Raw genomic sequence first — 15,869 nt, 5'->3', positions numbered from 1 at the left:
GTATTCTTACTCAGTAAGTCCTTCAGCCTCTCGAGGTTCACTTTTGACTTCAAGATTTGTTTGGCCTTTAATCTCTTCATTTGATGTTCATTGCTTCAAAGTGCTGAGGAGCTTTCACTAGATTAACATTGATCTTCAGCTTACCTCCATGTTTAACCGCAAGTGTCCTTTTACCTAGATTTGAAATCAAATCACTCAACACCACATGTTAAAGCATCCTTCATTTTGTTATCATCAAAACAAGATTGAGAAGCCCAGTTAGGCCAACAAAGGGGACCATCTATCCCCCTTTTTGTTTATTGTGGTGATGGAGGTCTTGAGCCTCATGTTGATAGAAGCTACAGGAGAAGGGCTGCTCAAAGGCCTTAAGAGTTGGTAGACACAATAGACCTATGGAGGTCACACATCTCCTGTTCACCAATGACACTAATGTTTTTTGTGAGAATGACCCTCTCCGCATTCTGAATTTTTGTATCTTGGCAGGGTTTGAAGCAGTTTCGGCTTTGAAAGTTAACCTTGGAAAAAGTGAAATCATTTTGATTGGAGAAAATGTAGATGGCCTTTCCTTGCTGGTCTTCTAAGCTGCAAAATGGGTGCTTACCTTATTAATTACCTTGGGCTACTTCTTGGCGCCAAATTCAAAGACAAAGGAGTGAGATCCCTTCATTGAGAGGTTTGAAAGAAGGCTGGCTGGATGGAAGAAGAATTTCTTATCAAAAAGTGGCAGATTCACTCTCATCGAAAGCACCCTGACAAATCTACGTGTTTACTTCATGCTCTTCCCTCCCCCCCCCCCCCCCCTCCCCCCCTCTCCCTTCGAACTTCAGCTATCGAGAGACTTGGAGAAATTCAAAGGAAGTTTCTTTGGGGACGCTTCAGGGTAGAATTCAAATTTCACCTTTTCAAATGGGGCATGGTGAAACAACCTTTTCATTTTGGAGACTTCGGTTTGAAGTCCCTCTATACTTTCAATAAAGCCCTGTTAGGGAAATGGCTATGGAGATTCATGATTGAGAAAGATAACATCTGCTGGGGAATCATTGCTGTGAAATATGGGCTTGAACATTGTTGGATCTCCCAGCCTAACAGAGGATGCACTTCCATTAGGAAAGGCTGGAATGATTTTGCATCGTATATCAGGTTGCAGGTGGGAGGGGGGACAATATTTACTTTTTCCATGACTCGTGGTGTGATCAAGATGCTCTTAATTTCCTATTCCCATCCATCTAAAACTCGGCATGTGATAAAGATTCCTGGGTTAGTCAACACCTTCAAATCTCAGATCAGGGGCTCTTTTGGAACATCCCCTTAGGAATGTGGTTGATTGGGAACTCATCCAGCTCAAGGATTTCTACAGCTTTCTCTATAGCTTCCAACAACACAATAGCACCGATCTTCCTATTTGGACATTAGATGTGAAGGGTGCCTTCACTGTTAGATCCTTCTAGAGGAAGCTCTTCCCTTTGGTGCCAAACAACTTTATTTTCCCTTGGAATCAAATTTGGAAGACTTCAGCCCTCACAAAAGTCGCCTTCCTTGTTTGGGAGGCAACCCATGGTAAGATCTTGATCATGGATAACTTGCAGAGAAGGGGTCTATCAGTTGTCAATAGATGTCCCCTTTGCATGGTTGACGTAGAATCGGTAGAGCACATCCTCCTTCACTATGCTTGGACAAGGAATCTCTGGAATTTGGAGCTGACTCTGATCGGACAAAGTTGGGTTATCTCTAGCTCTGTGGGAAGAGAACTCTGGGCCTGAAAAGGGATTTGGACCACAAAAGCAAAGAGAAAGGCCTTGTCCCTCATTCCCTTTGCAAATTTTTTGGTGCGTTTAGAAAGAGAGAAATAGGTGAGTGTTCAAAAGTTCATCCTCAACAATTCAAATCAGCTAACTACAATGGTTTACTGTGGTCAATAGCTGGCATGGTAGGATTGTTATTAATGATTTTGGTGTAATCTCTGATTTGTGTGACACCTTTCAGGGTGCTTGATTCAGTGTAGCATGGGCCGGCATCCCTTTGATGCCTCTTCAATATAGTTACCTTTTTCTTATTTAAAAAAAAGCAGCTACTGGTTGCATGTGCAGGCAAAAATAGGAACTGACAGCAACTAGGTTGCATTATCAGAGCCACAAGCAGGAGCTATAGAGATGGAATGGAAATATGAAAATCCTTAGCAACAAGCACAGTTCCGCTTGCAATGTTCAAGCTGCAGGCAACAAAATTCAATATTAAAACTGGGAATGCAATTCAAAGCAAGAGCCTTTAAGAAGATGAAATGGTTGAATCTGTGATAAGTTTGTGATACATAGGCCCCAAGCCTTGAATCATGTTACAAATTTTGATAATTCTCCACCTATCAAATTTATCAGGATTGGAATCTTGATGAGGAATTTGATAATTTGCTGTTCATATTTTCATGTCTGTTGGAAATGGTGTGAAATTACAAGTTGAATGGCTCATGAATATATATTCCCTGCTTTTGTTGCGCCATTGTAAAACTCGAGGTCTAGTTTTCTATAACAACAAGGGGAGCTTGATGGAGGATCTCTTGTTCATAATTCTACGCAATCATATTTCGTTTGAGGATTTAAAAATTAGGTATTTTATATTAATACAAGGATGGTAAGAGATGGGAGGGATGTTTCAGAGGACGATAGTGTAGGTAGTAATGAATTTGAACTTGACAAGGGTTTACATTTGAATCAAATTCAGCAGCAGCAAGGATTTTTTTTCGATTCCTCTAATGTCTGTCTCAGGGATTTATCTTATGTAGCTCCGCCTCCTCTAGAAGGTTTAGATGGAATTAGTATTTTTGAGGATGATGCTTCTAAAGAGGAATTGAAGGTAAAAGATGGAATTCTGCCTAATCCAGTTCCAGAATCTGCTGAGTAAGACATTCAAACTCAGAATTTGTTGGATAGCTTTGGCCTCATGTTATCTAATCATATGGAGGAAATGAAGTTCGGCTTGATGGTGGTAAATCTAAGGTGAAGAAGGGTCAGAGGGAATTAGGGAATTTGAAGTGTTTAGTGAACTATGATGGGAAGGGATTAAAGAGGGGCTTCCTTAGATAAGTTTAGTTTTTTTTAAATTTTTTTATAACTATTTTTATTCTTTTCTGGTTGTTCTTTGCTATTGTGTTTCTTTTACTTTTAGAGGAGTTAGCATCTTCACTCTGATTGTACATTCTCTTAATATATCTTCATTTATTATCCAAAAAAATAGGGAGGTGTGACTTCATATATTATTCATTCCTTCTCACAAACTCATTGAGAAGTGTACATTCATATTCCCTTCTATCAAATCTGAATTTTTAATTTTCCTATTTAGTTGATTTCAACTTTATTCTTATATTTAATGAATATCTCGGCATTGTCATTTTTATTTCTTAAAAGATTTATCTTAATGTATCTACAGTAAGCAGGAAATCTACCCTAAGATTGTCTTAAAATTTAATTTGAAAACAAGATGTGAAGAATAAAACTGGAAACTTATTGGCACTGCCCTTAGGGTAGATGATTTGGCCCCTCCAACATGTTGCTGAAGGCTTGTCGACATCAACCCCCATGATACAACAACCCTTTCGATGGCATGCATTCACCAACCAGGAGACAGAAATAGCAATAGCTCTATTAACCTAGATAGAGATGAATGAGCAATATAAGGTACAACGATCACAGCACAGTGATCGCTAGTAGTATTTTCCAAAAATAAACTGTAATCACAAGAAAAGTACAGTGATGGGACTGGGCAAGAAAGGTACAGTGATCAAACTGAAAAAAATAATAATAAATAATTAAATAAATTTCTAGAGAAGAAAAAGAATGGCTGACAAGCAAAATAAAATCAAAAAGGAATATTCACTGTCAGCAAAGAAATGACAATTAAAGAGAATATTAAGCACTGATAGTAATGAAATTTAAACACTGATTTTAAGAGGATTAATCATTAGTGGAAAGTCAAAATGCTAATGGGCCAAATAGTAAGTGAGCTGGGATGGGGCCCATGGGGGAGGGGGTTCCCTTGCACTTGATGCACTTGTGCACTGCACCTAGTTAAGCGTTTCCAGATCAGGCTTCCCCAAAATGAATGGGCCATGTCTTGCCTCATGTATGCGTTGGGGAGGTGGGACTACAAAATACCAACAAAATATGGGTGTCCATGAATGCAGTGCACTGTTTTTGAGAAGAACATCCATGAAACCAAATAGGAAGAGGAGCACACATGCATTTTGGGGGTAGGGGTGGGTGGGGATGCAGTGGATTGAGCAGTGAGTTGTGTGCCAAGGCTTTGCCTCTTCAATTGGCTCCTTGTGCGGGGCAACTTAAAATTCACCTATGCAGGGTCAATTTAAATACAAGAAAAAATGTCTTTCAATGATTTTTAACTTAAACCATGCAATTACTTGTGGGTGTTCAAATTACACAATGTTATGGGCTTGTCTCAAGCTAAAAATTTGAACTAAAAAAATGACACCTATTAAGGTATCTTTTTGCTTGAAAGAATCATCTTAGGAGATCTTACCCTATGTTTGGCGGCATGGATTTGGAATTGCTTTGGATTTAAACAAAATGGTATACACAATTGAATGAAGTTTCATCGAACTTTGCACAAATCCAAGCCAAGGCACCAATTTTGTGCTCCGCTTTTAGAAAGAAATGAATAAAAATAATAGCATGAAAGTAGACCTTGAGCTCTGAAAGGAAACACCTGACCTGATTTGGGCTTGTATTCATGCATCCCTAGCAGCATTATGTCCTTTGCTTTCTGAATGCCAACTAACTGTGGGGTTTATGTTGACAAATAACGTTAGGGTTTTCCTTTGGTGATCAAGGAGGCTCTCTTAAGGGTTGAAAAATGCTTGAAAACACAACCAAAGAGTTCTTTTGGGTGTGTGTATGTTGGGGGGTGGGGGGATGTTGTGAGCGGTAGAGGGTGGGGACTGTTTCTTGCGGTGAGCAGTGAGTTGTGCTCCTTGGCTTCCCCACTTCAACCCTTATTCAGGTTGGTGCAATTTCCTGTGATTACTTGTGGAACAACTTAAAATTAGGTTAGGACTGGCCCCTAAATCCATTTTATCTTCAAAATATGTATGCAAGATCTATTTGATTAAAAAAAAGGTTATTCAATGATTTTGGACTTATCAATTGCGGGCGTTCAAGTTATGCAATGTTACATGTTTATGGGCTTGGCACGGGCTGAGTGGTCTGAAATAGGCTGTCCACACATTCTTAGTTTTATGCTAATATAAGCTTTTTCTAGGTATGTTTCTTCTTTTTTTTTTTTTTTTTTTTTCTCTAAAAAAATCATTGAATTGAAAATTTATTTGTGAAGATTTGACACATTTAAATGTCATCTTTACATTAGTCAAGCAAGAAACTGAATTTCTACATAATTCGGCCTTCTGGGTTGATTTTCCTGTTGGCTTGCTTCAGGAGAAGTGGTCTCTCTATGGATCGCCTAATGAGCTTCAAAGCTTGATCATTCAGGTTCTTTCCTGGGATATACGCTCACTATCTCAACGAACGTTGCCTCATAACTCCGTTAAGACAGCGGGAAATGGTGAAGCAGCCGATGGAAATTTAAATTTGGACAGCCACCATGAAGAAGAATTTCCTAACCGTGAAACTGACCATGGTTTTCATCTTTCTGGGGACATTATTTATCACCTGGTATTGGAAGGCATGGATATCTCTTACAGAATTGATAGTAATCGCAACGTCATTGTCGAGAAAGTTGCCCTTTCATCCGAAACCCCAAACAATATTCAGGACCGCCGCAACTACATGATTTGGAAAGACAAACTTTGATAATTCTCACGTTTAATAGAGGTTTTGCACTTCATATCATATATATATATTAATTTTATTGTTTCTTCTCCCTCTCCTTTTGGATGACTTTGATTATACTGACAACAGTGAGAAACAATTGTCTCTGCCGCGAGTGAAGACTGAGACAGCTGGTGAGTATGTTTCTTAAAAATTCAATTTTTTTCTCAGTAGTATCAGCAGATTCGAATTTGCCTGCTCAATAAAACTAGGATTGAAGTATTGGCAGCCTAGAGGTTAGGGCAAATTTCTGAGGTAAAACTGTCAATTTGAACACTAGAGTTTTGATTTATTGCAAGATTAAAGTTGTATTTAAACAGAAACCGTATTTGAGTCAAAGATTGTGCAAGAAGACTAAGCAGTCATTTGATTCACAGGCAAGCCTTCCATAACAAAAAATATAATTGGTGTAGATTATTTTGTCAAAGATAATATAAATATTACAGAGCATACATATTTTCTAGAAGTAAGATTGAACATTTAAAATAATTTAAATAAATAATAATATTATTAACAGGGCAACGAATTTAGAAGTACCTTTTAAATAAATAAAAAAAGATTAATTTGAAGACTCATTTATTAATGATTAATTAAAAAAAGTAACCATAAAGGTATTATTAGTTGGTAAATTACTGCTTACACATGTATTTAATTATTGGTAAATAAAAGAATTGTGTATAAAAATTCTTGATTATTTAAATATGTTATAGATCAAACATATGATCCATTGACATGAAAAAGAAAAGAAAAAGACATTATTTTGATAACAATACTTTTCACATTTTGAAAAACTATTTTACATTCTTATCACATGTAATAATTTATTATATTTATACGTCTCTTTCGAAAATCTATTGTACAATTTTTTAAAAATATTTTTTAATATTTGAAACTTATTGAAAATTCAGGGACACTCTTAAAAGTGTATTATCAATTTGTTTTAAAATCTTTAAACAATATCATAATTATTGAAATATTAGTCAAAATTACTCGATTGGCGATGCATGCAACGTACTTCCTAGCGGAAGTAAATAGCTGATCTATTATGAATTTTTTATCTATTGCAAGTTTTTTTTTTTTTTTTTCCCCCACCAAATTATGTGTTTCATCTCAACTTTAAAAATAATTTATTTTGCTTGCATGAAATTGAAATTTTCAAATATAGTATCAATGTGGACCTCAACTTAGGATTGGGAAAACAAAAAGCAACAAATAAAGAGTGAAAAATGTTTAATCACATCATGTGTGCCTATTATTATGCATACCTACAAGTGTGCATATGTATATACACTCATGTATAGGCACATAATTTTTTTTTAAAAAATGTAATTATGGAAAAAAATACTTAATTCCTCATATTTAATTATATTAAAAAGTTACAAAATTATTACCTTATTTTCTAATTTCTCAACATTAATATAAGAATTCACATATTTTTATTAGAATAATTTAGGATCTACATCTTCAAAACTATCATTTAATCAATTAATGAGGTACAAAAAAAAGTCTTGAGATGCCCCATCATCTTGATTGAAAAACCAAAGTGCCATGTCGGGCAAATGGTGTATCACTTGCATTAGGTCTCCCAAGGGCCATGCTTTGAATAGTCTCGTATGGGGGTATAAGAAAAACAATTCTAGCCCTAGCAGGATGCTTAGTGAAAAAAAAAAAAAAGTGAGGATAATTTGAGTTGAGGCATTCATCATAATGATTCATGTTGCTTAATGCACCTATAATGAGAGTAGCTAGAGATGAAACACATACAAAAAAAAAAAAAAATGACAATCCAAAGAGCAAGGTAATTTTAATTCTTTTGTCTTTCTACATTTAGGATTCTTTAAATCCTTGCTTGATTTAGACATCATGGAGTCATTGCATGAAACCCATTGAAAGTGGTTTTATTTTGCAAGTTCCTATTCATTCACCACTAAACGTGGTTTTATTTTGCAAGTTTTTATTCATTCGGCGCATTAGAGAGGCTTTTAATTCCATTATATGCCACAGGATTCCTTGGGACTCCCTATTTAATATTGGTCCATTCATCATCCCATATTTGAAATAATAATTGAGATTGGGAAAATCCACAACATACTAGTCTTTTGAGATAAAGCCCTCATTCATCAAAATATCTTCCTTTTATTTCTTTATACATAACACAAAATATTATTTCAAATTTTCAATTTTTTTTGCAAGAATTTTTTATAGTTAAAAAAAAAATAACAATATTTTAATTTTTTCCACAAAAAAACTCTCTTTTCAATATTGCACCTTGTCATAATCATGCCTATCTGAATCTGAATATGCTCACAGACAGTGACTCAGTCAACCATGGCAGAGCATATTGATATCCAGGAAGCTGGCAGTGCATTGGAGAGGCCTATAGATTCTATGAAAGGAAATTGTTGCGGGGTAAAAATAGCAAGGATGCTTTTTCGACTCCCGTTGACCTGAAAGAGGAGGAAAAGAAAGGCTTTGAAGACCCGGAGTGTACTCCGGGGGATCACTCCGATGCTTAAGTAAAAGGAATACTTTTAGAGAGGCTGAATGCAACAGTATAATTGTGTTGAATGACTTACCTTTGCCTTTTCTCCTAATCCCTTTTTATAGGGGCTCGAGTTTACCGCAGGTTGGCTCGAATTTATTGCACGGGGGCGTGGATCGCTCTCTAACAATAAGTGCGTGCGCCTATTACTCGGTTATTAAGGCCATTGGCGTGGATCTCTCCTCCTCTTTATTAGGTTGGAGCTAATCACTCGTCAGAATGTCAAACCCAAAGAAGGTGCGAGATAGGTGTTGACCTGCCCTCATTAGTTAGATTGTTTTGGGCATATTAGTTGTCCCCCCCTCAGTTTCAAATTTCTTGACAGAATTTTGAATAATGGTTTTGTTTGCATTTTTTTCCCTTATAAGGTTTAATGCTCCATCGTGTTTCTATTCTTCTTCTCCTTCTTCTTCTTCTTCTTTATTTTATTTTTTTATTTTTTCATTTTTTGCATGGGATGGGTTGTTGACTTGCTCTTGTCGAGCTGTTTTGCCGAACTCCTCGTGCCGAGCTATTTTGCCGAGCTGCTCGAGGCAAGCTGTTTTGCCGAGCTACTCGTGTCGAGTTGTTTTGCCGAGCTGTTAGTGCCGAACTGTTTTTCCAATCTGCTCGTGCCGAGCTGGTTTCCCAAGCTGCTTGTGCCGAGCAGGTTTGCCGAGCTGCTCGAGCCGAGCTGTTTTGTCGAACTGATTGTGCCGAGCTGTTTTATCGAGCTCCTCATTCCGAGCTATTTTGCCGAGCTCCTCGTGCTAAACTATTTTGCAGAGCTCCTCGTACCGAGCTGTTTTGTCGAGTTCCTCGTGCCGAGTTAGTTTGCCGAGTTCCTCGTGCCAACCTGTCTGATCCGCTCCATGAAAGGAAATTGGCCGACTTGTCCGACCTGCTCTGTGAAGGGGATATGGCCGACCTGTCCTATGGAGGGAAATTGGCCGAGCTGTCTAACCTGCTCCCTGAAGGGAAGTTAGCCGACCTGTCCGATCTGCCCCCCTGAAGGAAAGTTGGCCGACCTGCTTCATGGAGGGAAATTTGCCGACCTATCCCACGGAGGGAAATTGACCGAGCTGTTTGACTTGCTCCATGAAGGGAATTTGTCCAACCTGTTTGACCTCCTCCATGAAGGGTATTTGCAAGACCTGTCCCATGGAGGGAAATTGACCAAACTGTATAACCTGCTTTATGAAGGGAAGTTGGCCGACCTGCTTCATGGAGGGAAGTTGGCCGACCTGTCCCATGGAGGGAAATTGGTCGAGCTGTCTGTCCTGCTCCACGGAGGGAAATTTGCTGACCTGTCTTATCTGCCCCCTGAGGAAAGTTGGTCGACCTACTTTATGGAGGGAAATTGGCCGATCTGTCCCACGGAGGGGATTTAGACGAGTTGTCTGCGGCGCGCTTATCTACTTGGATGTTTTTGTCCTTACGAGTCGTGGTCGTTATTTGGGCCTCAATGCCTGATGAGTCGTGCTCATCTGCTGGGCTGTCTTTGGCCTTACGAGTCGTGCTTGTCGTTTGGGCCTATAAGGCTGATGAGTCGTGCTCATCTATTAGGCCGTTTCTGGCCTTACAAGTCGTGCTCGCCGTTTGGGTCTGTAGACCTAATGAGTCGTGCTCGTTGTTTGGGCCTATAAGGCTGATGAGTCGTGCTCATCTGTTAGGCCGTTTCTGGCCTTATGAGTCGTGCTCATCGTTTGGGTCTGTAGACCTGATGAGTCGTGCTCATCTGTTGGGCCGTTTTTGGGGCCACGCTTCGTAGCATCCTCTCAGCCACAAATGTGTCATGCTTAGTGAGTCGTGCTCCTTTATTAGGTGTTTCGTTTACTCATTTTCCCGAGACGTGGTCACATCCTTCTCTTCCTGCGAAAGATTGATAAATGCATGTTTTGAATGTACCATACCTTGGGAAGTGGATTGGATGAAATGTTCTTATTTATGATTCCTTGTCTAACGTTGTGTCCGAGGCGACGTTGTCTTTCTGAGGCACCGTTTGTCCTCGGGAAGTCACGGTATACATATGTTAGAGATCTTCTGTGGGTTTACGAGATCATCTGTGTCCTTCTTCACCTTGAGGAGTAATCCTTTTCTGCAGACGAGAAATTTTAAGATTCCCGCCTCAGGGATTCGCGCCATCCTCTCTTTATAAAGGCCAGGAGACTCCTTCATTCTGCACACATCTTCTGAGTAGAGGGCTCCTTCATTCTTTTCTCCTCTTCAATCCCCATGGTCTCCCATCCGTCGTAGGTATGCTTCCCCTCTCTATTATATGTTTGTTTTATTGTTCTTCATGTTCTTCTCTGTTCTTGCGTTAACTTTGTGTGTTTGATCTTTTTTTGTAAGATGGCCTTGCTGTTTGTGTGCGGAATTTTACTGTTTTGATCTGCTTGGGCATCTTTTCTTCTTTGTTTTTATTGGTGTTTGCCCATTTGATCCGCTGGTAAGGGTATTGTCTCATACACGCTTTGTTTCCCCTCATGGAGTCTTCTTCACAGCCTCTAAGGGTTCTTACTACGGTGAGGAACGCCCGTTGTGGCCTCACCCCTTCCGACTTGCAGAATGTTCGTTACTTCTTTGCTATACCACAGGGTATTACTGTTAGGTTACCCTTCGTTTCCGAGTCAGCCCTTGATCCAGGTTCCGAAGAGCTTTGCCTCTATACAGATTATTTAGATTTGGGTCCCAGGCTTCCTTTTTCCCCCTTTGTCTCTAGCGTGTTACGTTTCTATCAGATGGTGCCTTCCCAGCTTGTTCCAAACTCCTATCTCTCGCTCACCTGTTTTGCCGTCCTTCTGCTCCGCCTTGGCTACCAACCAACAGTTCCTTTCTTTAGGAGTTGTTTCCAAATGCGAACACATTCTGTAGAGAAAGAGCTGTACTATTTCAACTCTTTACCAGGCTGTAAACTTTTTTCGCTGGGCAGCTCTTCCATACCTAACTGGAAGTCTCGTTACTTCTTTGCTTCGGGGGAGTTAAACTACAAGGGCTCCTTGGTCTGGTCTTCTCCTCTTAATGGTAACGTGGTCTCTCCCTTCTCCACCTTCTTCAGTAGGGCTACCAATAGGTTATCTGCTGACTCAACTTTTTCCTTTCGTTCATTTTCCTTTGTAGTTCGGGTGCGCCACCTTCTTTCAAGGCTTTCACCCGATGAGCAGGCCATTCTGAAAGAGCTTCGAACCCTTGGCGAGTAGGGTATTATCCCTCATGAGGAGCTGCTCCAAGAGCGTGTCCTCGTTCAGTAGGGGATCAGCCCCGTTTCCTCAAGTCTCTCCTCGCCTCTGATTTCTATATGTACATGTTCAGATATTATCTCTATTGTTAGTGTTAACTCTTTTTCTCTTTATACTTGTAGATATGGACTTCACCAGATATGAATCCCTCATGGGGGAAGCTTGAAAGCAAAGGGTGAACAGGAGTAGGAAGAAGAGAAGGGAGATTGAGGGGGAATCTTCCCAAAGGGATGCACTTGCTACAGATGATTCAGGTGTTCATCAGGAAGAGGTCAACGCTGCTCCTCCTCTGATCCCTTAGCCTCTTACTGAAGCGATTTTTCACTAACCGACCCATTCTACCTCTGCTCTCCATTGGAGGGTGCATGTTGAGGATTTTGTGCAGGCCCAGTGCACTCTTCTTGACGCTATTTCCGCGAAGATCCGCCACACCTCATGCCAGGTGTATATTCTTTAACTGGCTTTATTCTTCTCCCCTTAATACATAGTTTTGCTGACTGTTCCGTGTTTTTTTTTTTCTCAGCTGGCAACGATGGCCCTGGCCCAAGAGGGGAAGGTTGTCGAGATGTACCAGTAGGCCTTGGACTCTAGGGAGAAGTACGTTGTTGCTCAGAATGTCCGTGAGCGGGCTCTGCAAGTTGAGATTGAGCACCTTCGTAGGGAGGAGTTGCCTGCCAGGGAAGCTGCCGCTGCTGCTACTGCCTCCCGAACTGTAGTAAAGGAGTACAAGGACTCCAACCAATTCGTCATTGATACTTCCAAAGCATATCGGGTGGGATTTAGGAGGTGCCAGGACCAAGTCAAAACCAAGCACCCTGAGCTTCCGCTGGATGGTGTGAGCTCACATGGTTATGGCAATGAGAGTCCTAAATCCACCGAAGATCTGGACGAGGATGAGGAGGGAGAGGAGGAGGAAGCTGGAGAGGGAAATAAAGCAAACTAGTCTGTAGGAACTGAACTTGTAATTTTTCAAACTTTATTGACGTAGTACAACTATTGTAATTGATACTTTTATTACAGCACTGTAAGAAGCGCTTTTTAAGAATAGTATTTTTTAACATTTCCGAGTTCCATGTGTTCTTAATCTCTTTCCCCCCTGTATCTTCCAACTTGTATATCCCTAGCTTTATCTCGGTTGTGACTCTATATGGGCCCTCCCAGTTGGGCTTTAACTTGTGCGACCCTGACTCGGAAGGGTTGTTCCACGTCTTCCTTAGGACTAAGTCTCCCGACTGGAAATTTCGTAGTTTGACGCGTTTGTTGTAGTACTTAGCTACTTTCTTCTGGTATGCTGCAACTTTTAGACTCGCCTGGTACTGTCTCTCTTCCAGTAAGTCTATTTCTGATCTGAGCTCTTCGTTGTTGGTCTACTCGCTGAAGTACTGCCTTAGCCAGGAGGGTATCCCTACCTCTGCTGGGATGACCACTTCTATGCCGAAGGCGAGCATAAAAGGGGTTTCCCCTATTGCCGCCCTCTTAGTGGTGTGGTATGCCCATATGAGTGAGGGGAGTTCCTCTACCCATCTACCTTGCGTAGATTCGAGTCGCGTCCTCAACCCGTGCAGTATCGTCCAGTTTATGTTCTCTACCTGTCCATTGCTCTAGGGGTGTGCCACTGATGCGAAGACGAGCTTAATAGATAGGTCTGAATAGAACTTTTTGAAGCGTTTGTTGTCAAACTGCCTCCCGTGGTCTATAACTATTGCCCAAGGGATTCCAAAACGGCAAACCACTGCTGTCCACACAAAGTGCGTAATGTTCCACTCTGTTATGGTGGCTAGAGGTTCGACCTCTACCCACTTAGTGAAATAATCTATTGCTACCAACAAAAAATTTTTCTAGTCAACTGCCTGTGGTAGAGATCCGAGGATGTCTATCCACCATTGCACGAAAGGGCAAGGACTGATTAGAGGGGAGAGTAAATTAGAGGGTACGTGTGGTACTACTGCGCATCTTTGACATCTGTCGCATCTTTTGATGAGTTCAACCGCGTCCTTCTTCATTGTGGGCTAGTAAAATCCCTGTCACATAGCCTTGTGGGCTAGAGCCCTACTAGCAAGATGGTTTCCGCAAACTCTTTCGTGGATTTCTCGTAGTATGTACTCCCCTTCCTCGTTACTCAAACATCAAAGGTAGGGCAGTGTTAGGGATCGCTTGTGGAGCTCTCGGCCCATCAACGTATATCTTGCAGCTTTCCTCCTCACCTTTAGAGCTTCCTTATTGTCCTCTAGTAGGGATCCGTCCTGAAGGTATAGGAATAGAGACGCTCTCCAATCGTCCTTACTGATTTCAGACTCTACTGAGTTAATTCTGTCCCCCTCGTACGAGGGTTTCCCTATTCGTTCAAGATAAATAGCGTCTTTCCATTTCAAACTTGTTGTTGAGGCCAATTTCGCGAGTGCGTCCGCCTTTTTGTTCTCTGCCCTTGGTACGTGTTCTATGTCGATCTAAACGAATGCTTTTGTGTATTCTTGGGCCTTAACGAGATATTCCTTCATTCTTTGATCCCTAGCCTCAAATTCTCCTTTCAGCTGCTCTACCACCAGCTGGGAATCACTCAATACTTTGATATGTGCCACCCCTACTGCTTCTGCGAGGCATAGGCCTGCTAACAAAGCTTCATACTCTGCCTTATTGTTTGTTTCTATGAACTCCAACTTTAGTGCGAAAAGAGTTTCACTGCCGTCCGGGGCTGAAAGGATGAATCCAGCTCCCCCTCCAACAGCGTTAGAGGACCCATCAACATGCAGTGTCCATACGTCCGACTTAGTGGATGACTCGGGGAGCCTTTCTGCTGCAAAATCAGCGAGTACCTGGGCCTTGACTGCGGGCCTTGGTTGATACTGTATGTCAAACTCACTTAAGTCGATTGACCACTTCGTCATCCTTCCCAAACTCTCCGGCTGCTATAGAATTTGTCTCATTGGTAGGTTTGTTAACACAACTACCTTGTAGGCTTGAAAATAGGGCCTTAATTTTCATGCTGCACAGATGATGGAGAAGGCGACTTTTTCCACCATGCAATAGTTCTTTTGGGCTCCACTTAACACCTTGCTAGTGTAATATATGGGCTAATGCATCCTGCCTTCTTCCCGAACCAGGACCGAGCTGACGGCATTTTCCATGGATGCTATATATAAATAGAGGTCTTCCCCATTCTTTGCCTTTGTTAATAGAGGAGGGGATCCGAGGTATTATTTAAGTTGTTTGAAGGCTTTCGCCTGCTCCTCTCCCCTTCGAATCCTCCCTTCTTCCGTAGTGCTCTGAAGAAATGTAAGCCTTTGTCCTCTGAGCAGGAGACAAACCTACTGAGGGAGGTTATCCTCCCAGTTAGAACTTGGATCTCCTTTTTAGTCCTCGGAGCTTCCATTTCCAGCCGTGCTCGTATTTTATCCAGGTTTACTTCTATACCTCTATAAGTCACCATAAAGCTCAGGAACTTTCCTGCATAAACGCCGAATACACACTTCGATGGGTTCAACTTCATGTGGTCTTGGCGAAGGAGCTCGAACATTTCCCTCAAGTCTTTACAATGTTGCCCTGCTTCTATGCTTTTTACCAACATATCGTCTACGTACGCTTCCATTGTTTTTCCGAGCTGGTCTTTCAAAATCTTGTTCACTAATCTCTGATATGTGGCTCCTGCATTTTTTAAGCCAAAGGGCATCACCCGGTAACAATATAAGCCCTTTTCGGTGATAAAAGAAGTTTTTTCCTCGTCAGCTCGACTCATAGGGATTTGGTTATACCCTGAGTAAGCATCCATGAAACTGAGGAGCTCGTGCCCCGAGGTCGAATCCACTAGCTGGTCGATTCGAGGAAAAGGGAAGCTGTCCTTTAGGCACGCTTTATTCAAGTCTGTGAAGTCTATGCAGGTGTGCCATTTTCCATTCATCTTCCTTACTAGAACCACGTTGCTCAGCCACTCTGGGTAGTCTACTTCCCGGATGAAGTTGGCCTGCAATAGTTTTGTCACTTCCTCGTTGATTATTTTAATCCGCTCCATCGCAAAGCTCCTTTTTTTCTACTTCACAGGTCGGTGATTGGGATCGACCTACAATTTGTGCTCTATGACTGTAGGGTCAATGTCGAGCATATCTGCGGCTGTCTAAGCAAACAAATCAGCAAATTCGTCCAACAGTTCACTCAACTCCGCTGTTAGGGTGTCGAGCAAGTGACTTTCGATCTGTACACTTCTCTCATGGTGGTCCTTCAGGGGTATATGTTTGATGTCTTCATCTACTGTACTAATTTGGGGATATTCTCCCCTTACTTCCA

General features: G+C 41.2%; 1 protein-coding gene across 4 annotated transcripts in view; it reads left to right on the top strand.

The window, feature by feature from the left end:
- Positions 1 to 6,001, top strand: part of LOC131158204 (uncharacterized) — a 28,083-nt gene extending 22,082 nt beyond the window's left edge. Inside the window, exons 9-10 of one of the 4 annotated variants that reach the window (XM_058112899.1) lie at positions 5,493 to 5,834; positions 5,922 to 6,001. In XM_058112899.1, coding sequence (XP_057968882.1) covers positions 5,493 to 5,813 — 321 coding nt within the window. In that variant the 3' untranslated portion in view covers positions 5,814 to 5,834; positions 5,922 to 6,001. Of the gene's footprint in view, positions 1 to 5,438; positions 5,879 to 5,921 lie in introns of those variants that run through there. The other 3 variants (XM_058112897.1, XM_058112898.1, XM_058112896.1) reach the window with 3 other exon arrangements.
- The last annotated feature ends 9,868 nt before the right edge of the window (positions 6,002 to 15,869 follow it).

This window comes from Malania oleifera, chromosome 6 (assembly GCF_029873635.1).
Source record: "Malania oleifera isolate guangnan ecotype guangnan chromosome 6, ASM2987363v1, whole genome shotgun sequence".
Taxonomy (NCBI): domain Eukaryota; kingdom Viridiplantae; phylum Streptophyta; class Magnoliopsida; order Santalales; family Ximeniaceae; genus Malania; species Malania oleifera.
The sequence above is the reverse complement of the archived record's forward strand: the minus strand, read 5'-3'. Positions and strand labels throughout refer to the sequence as shown.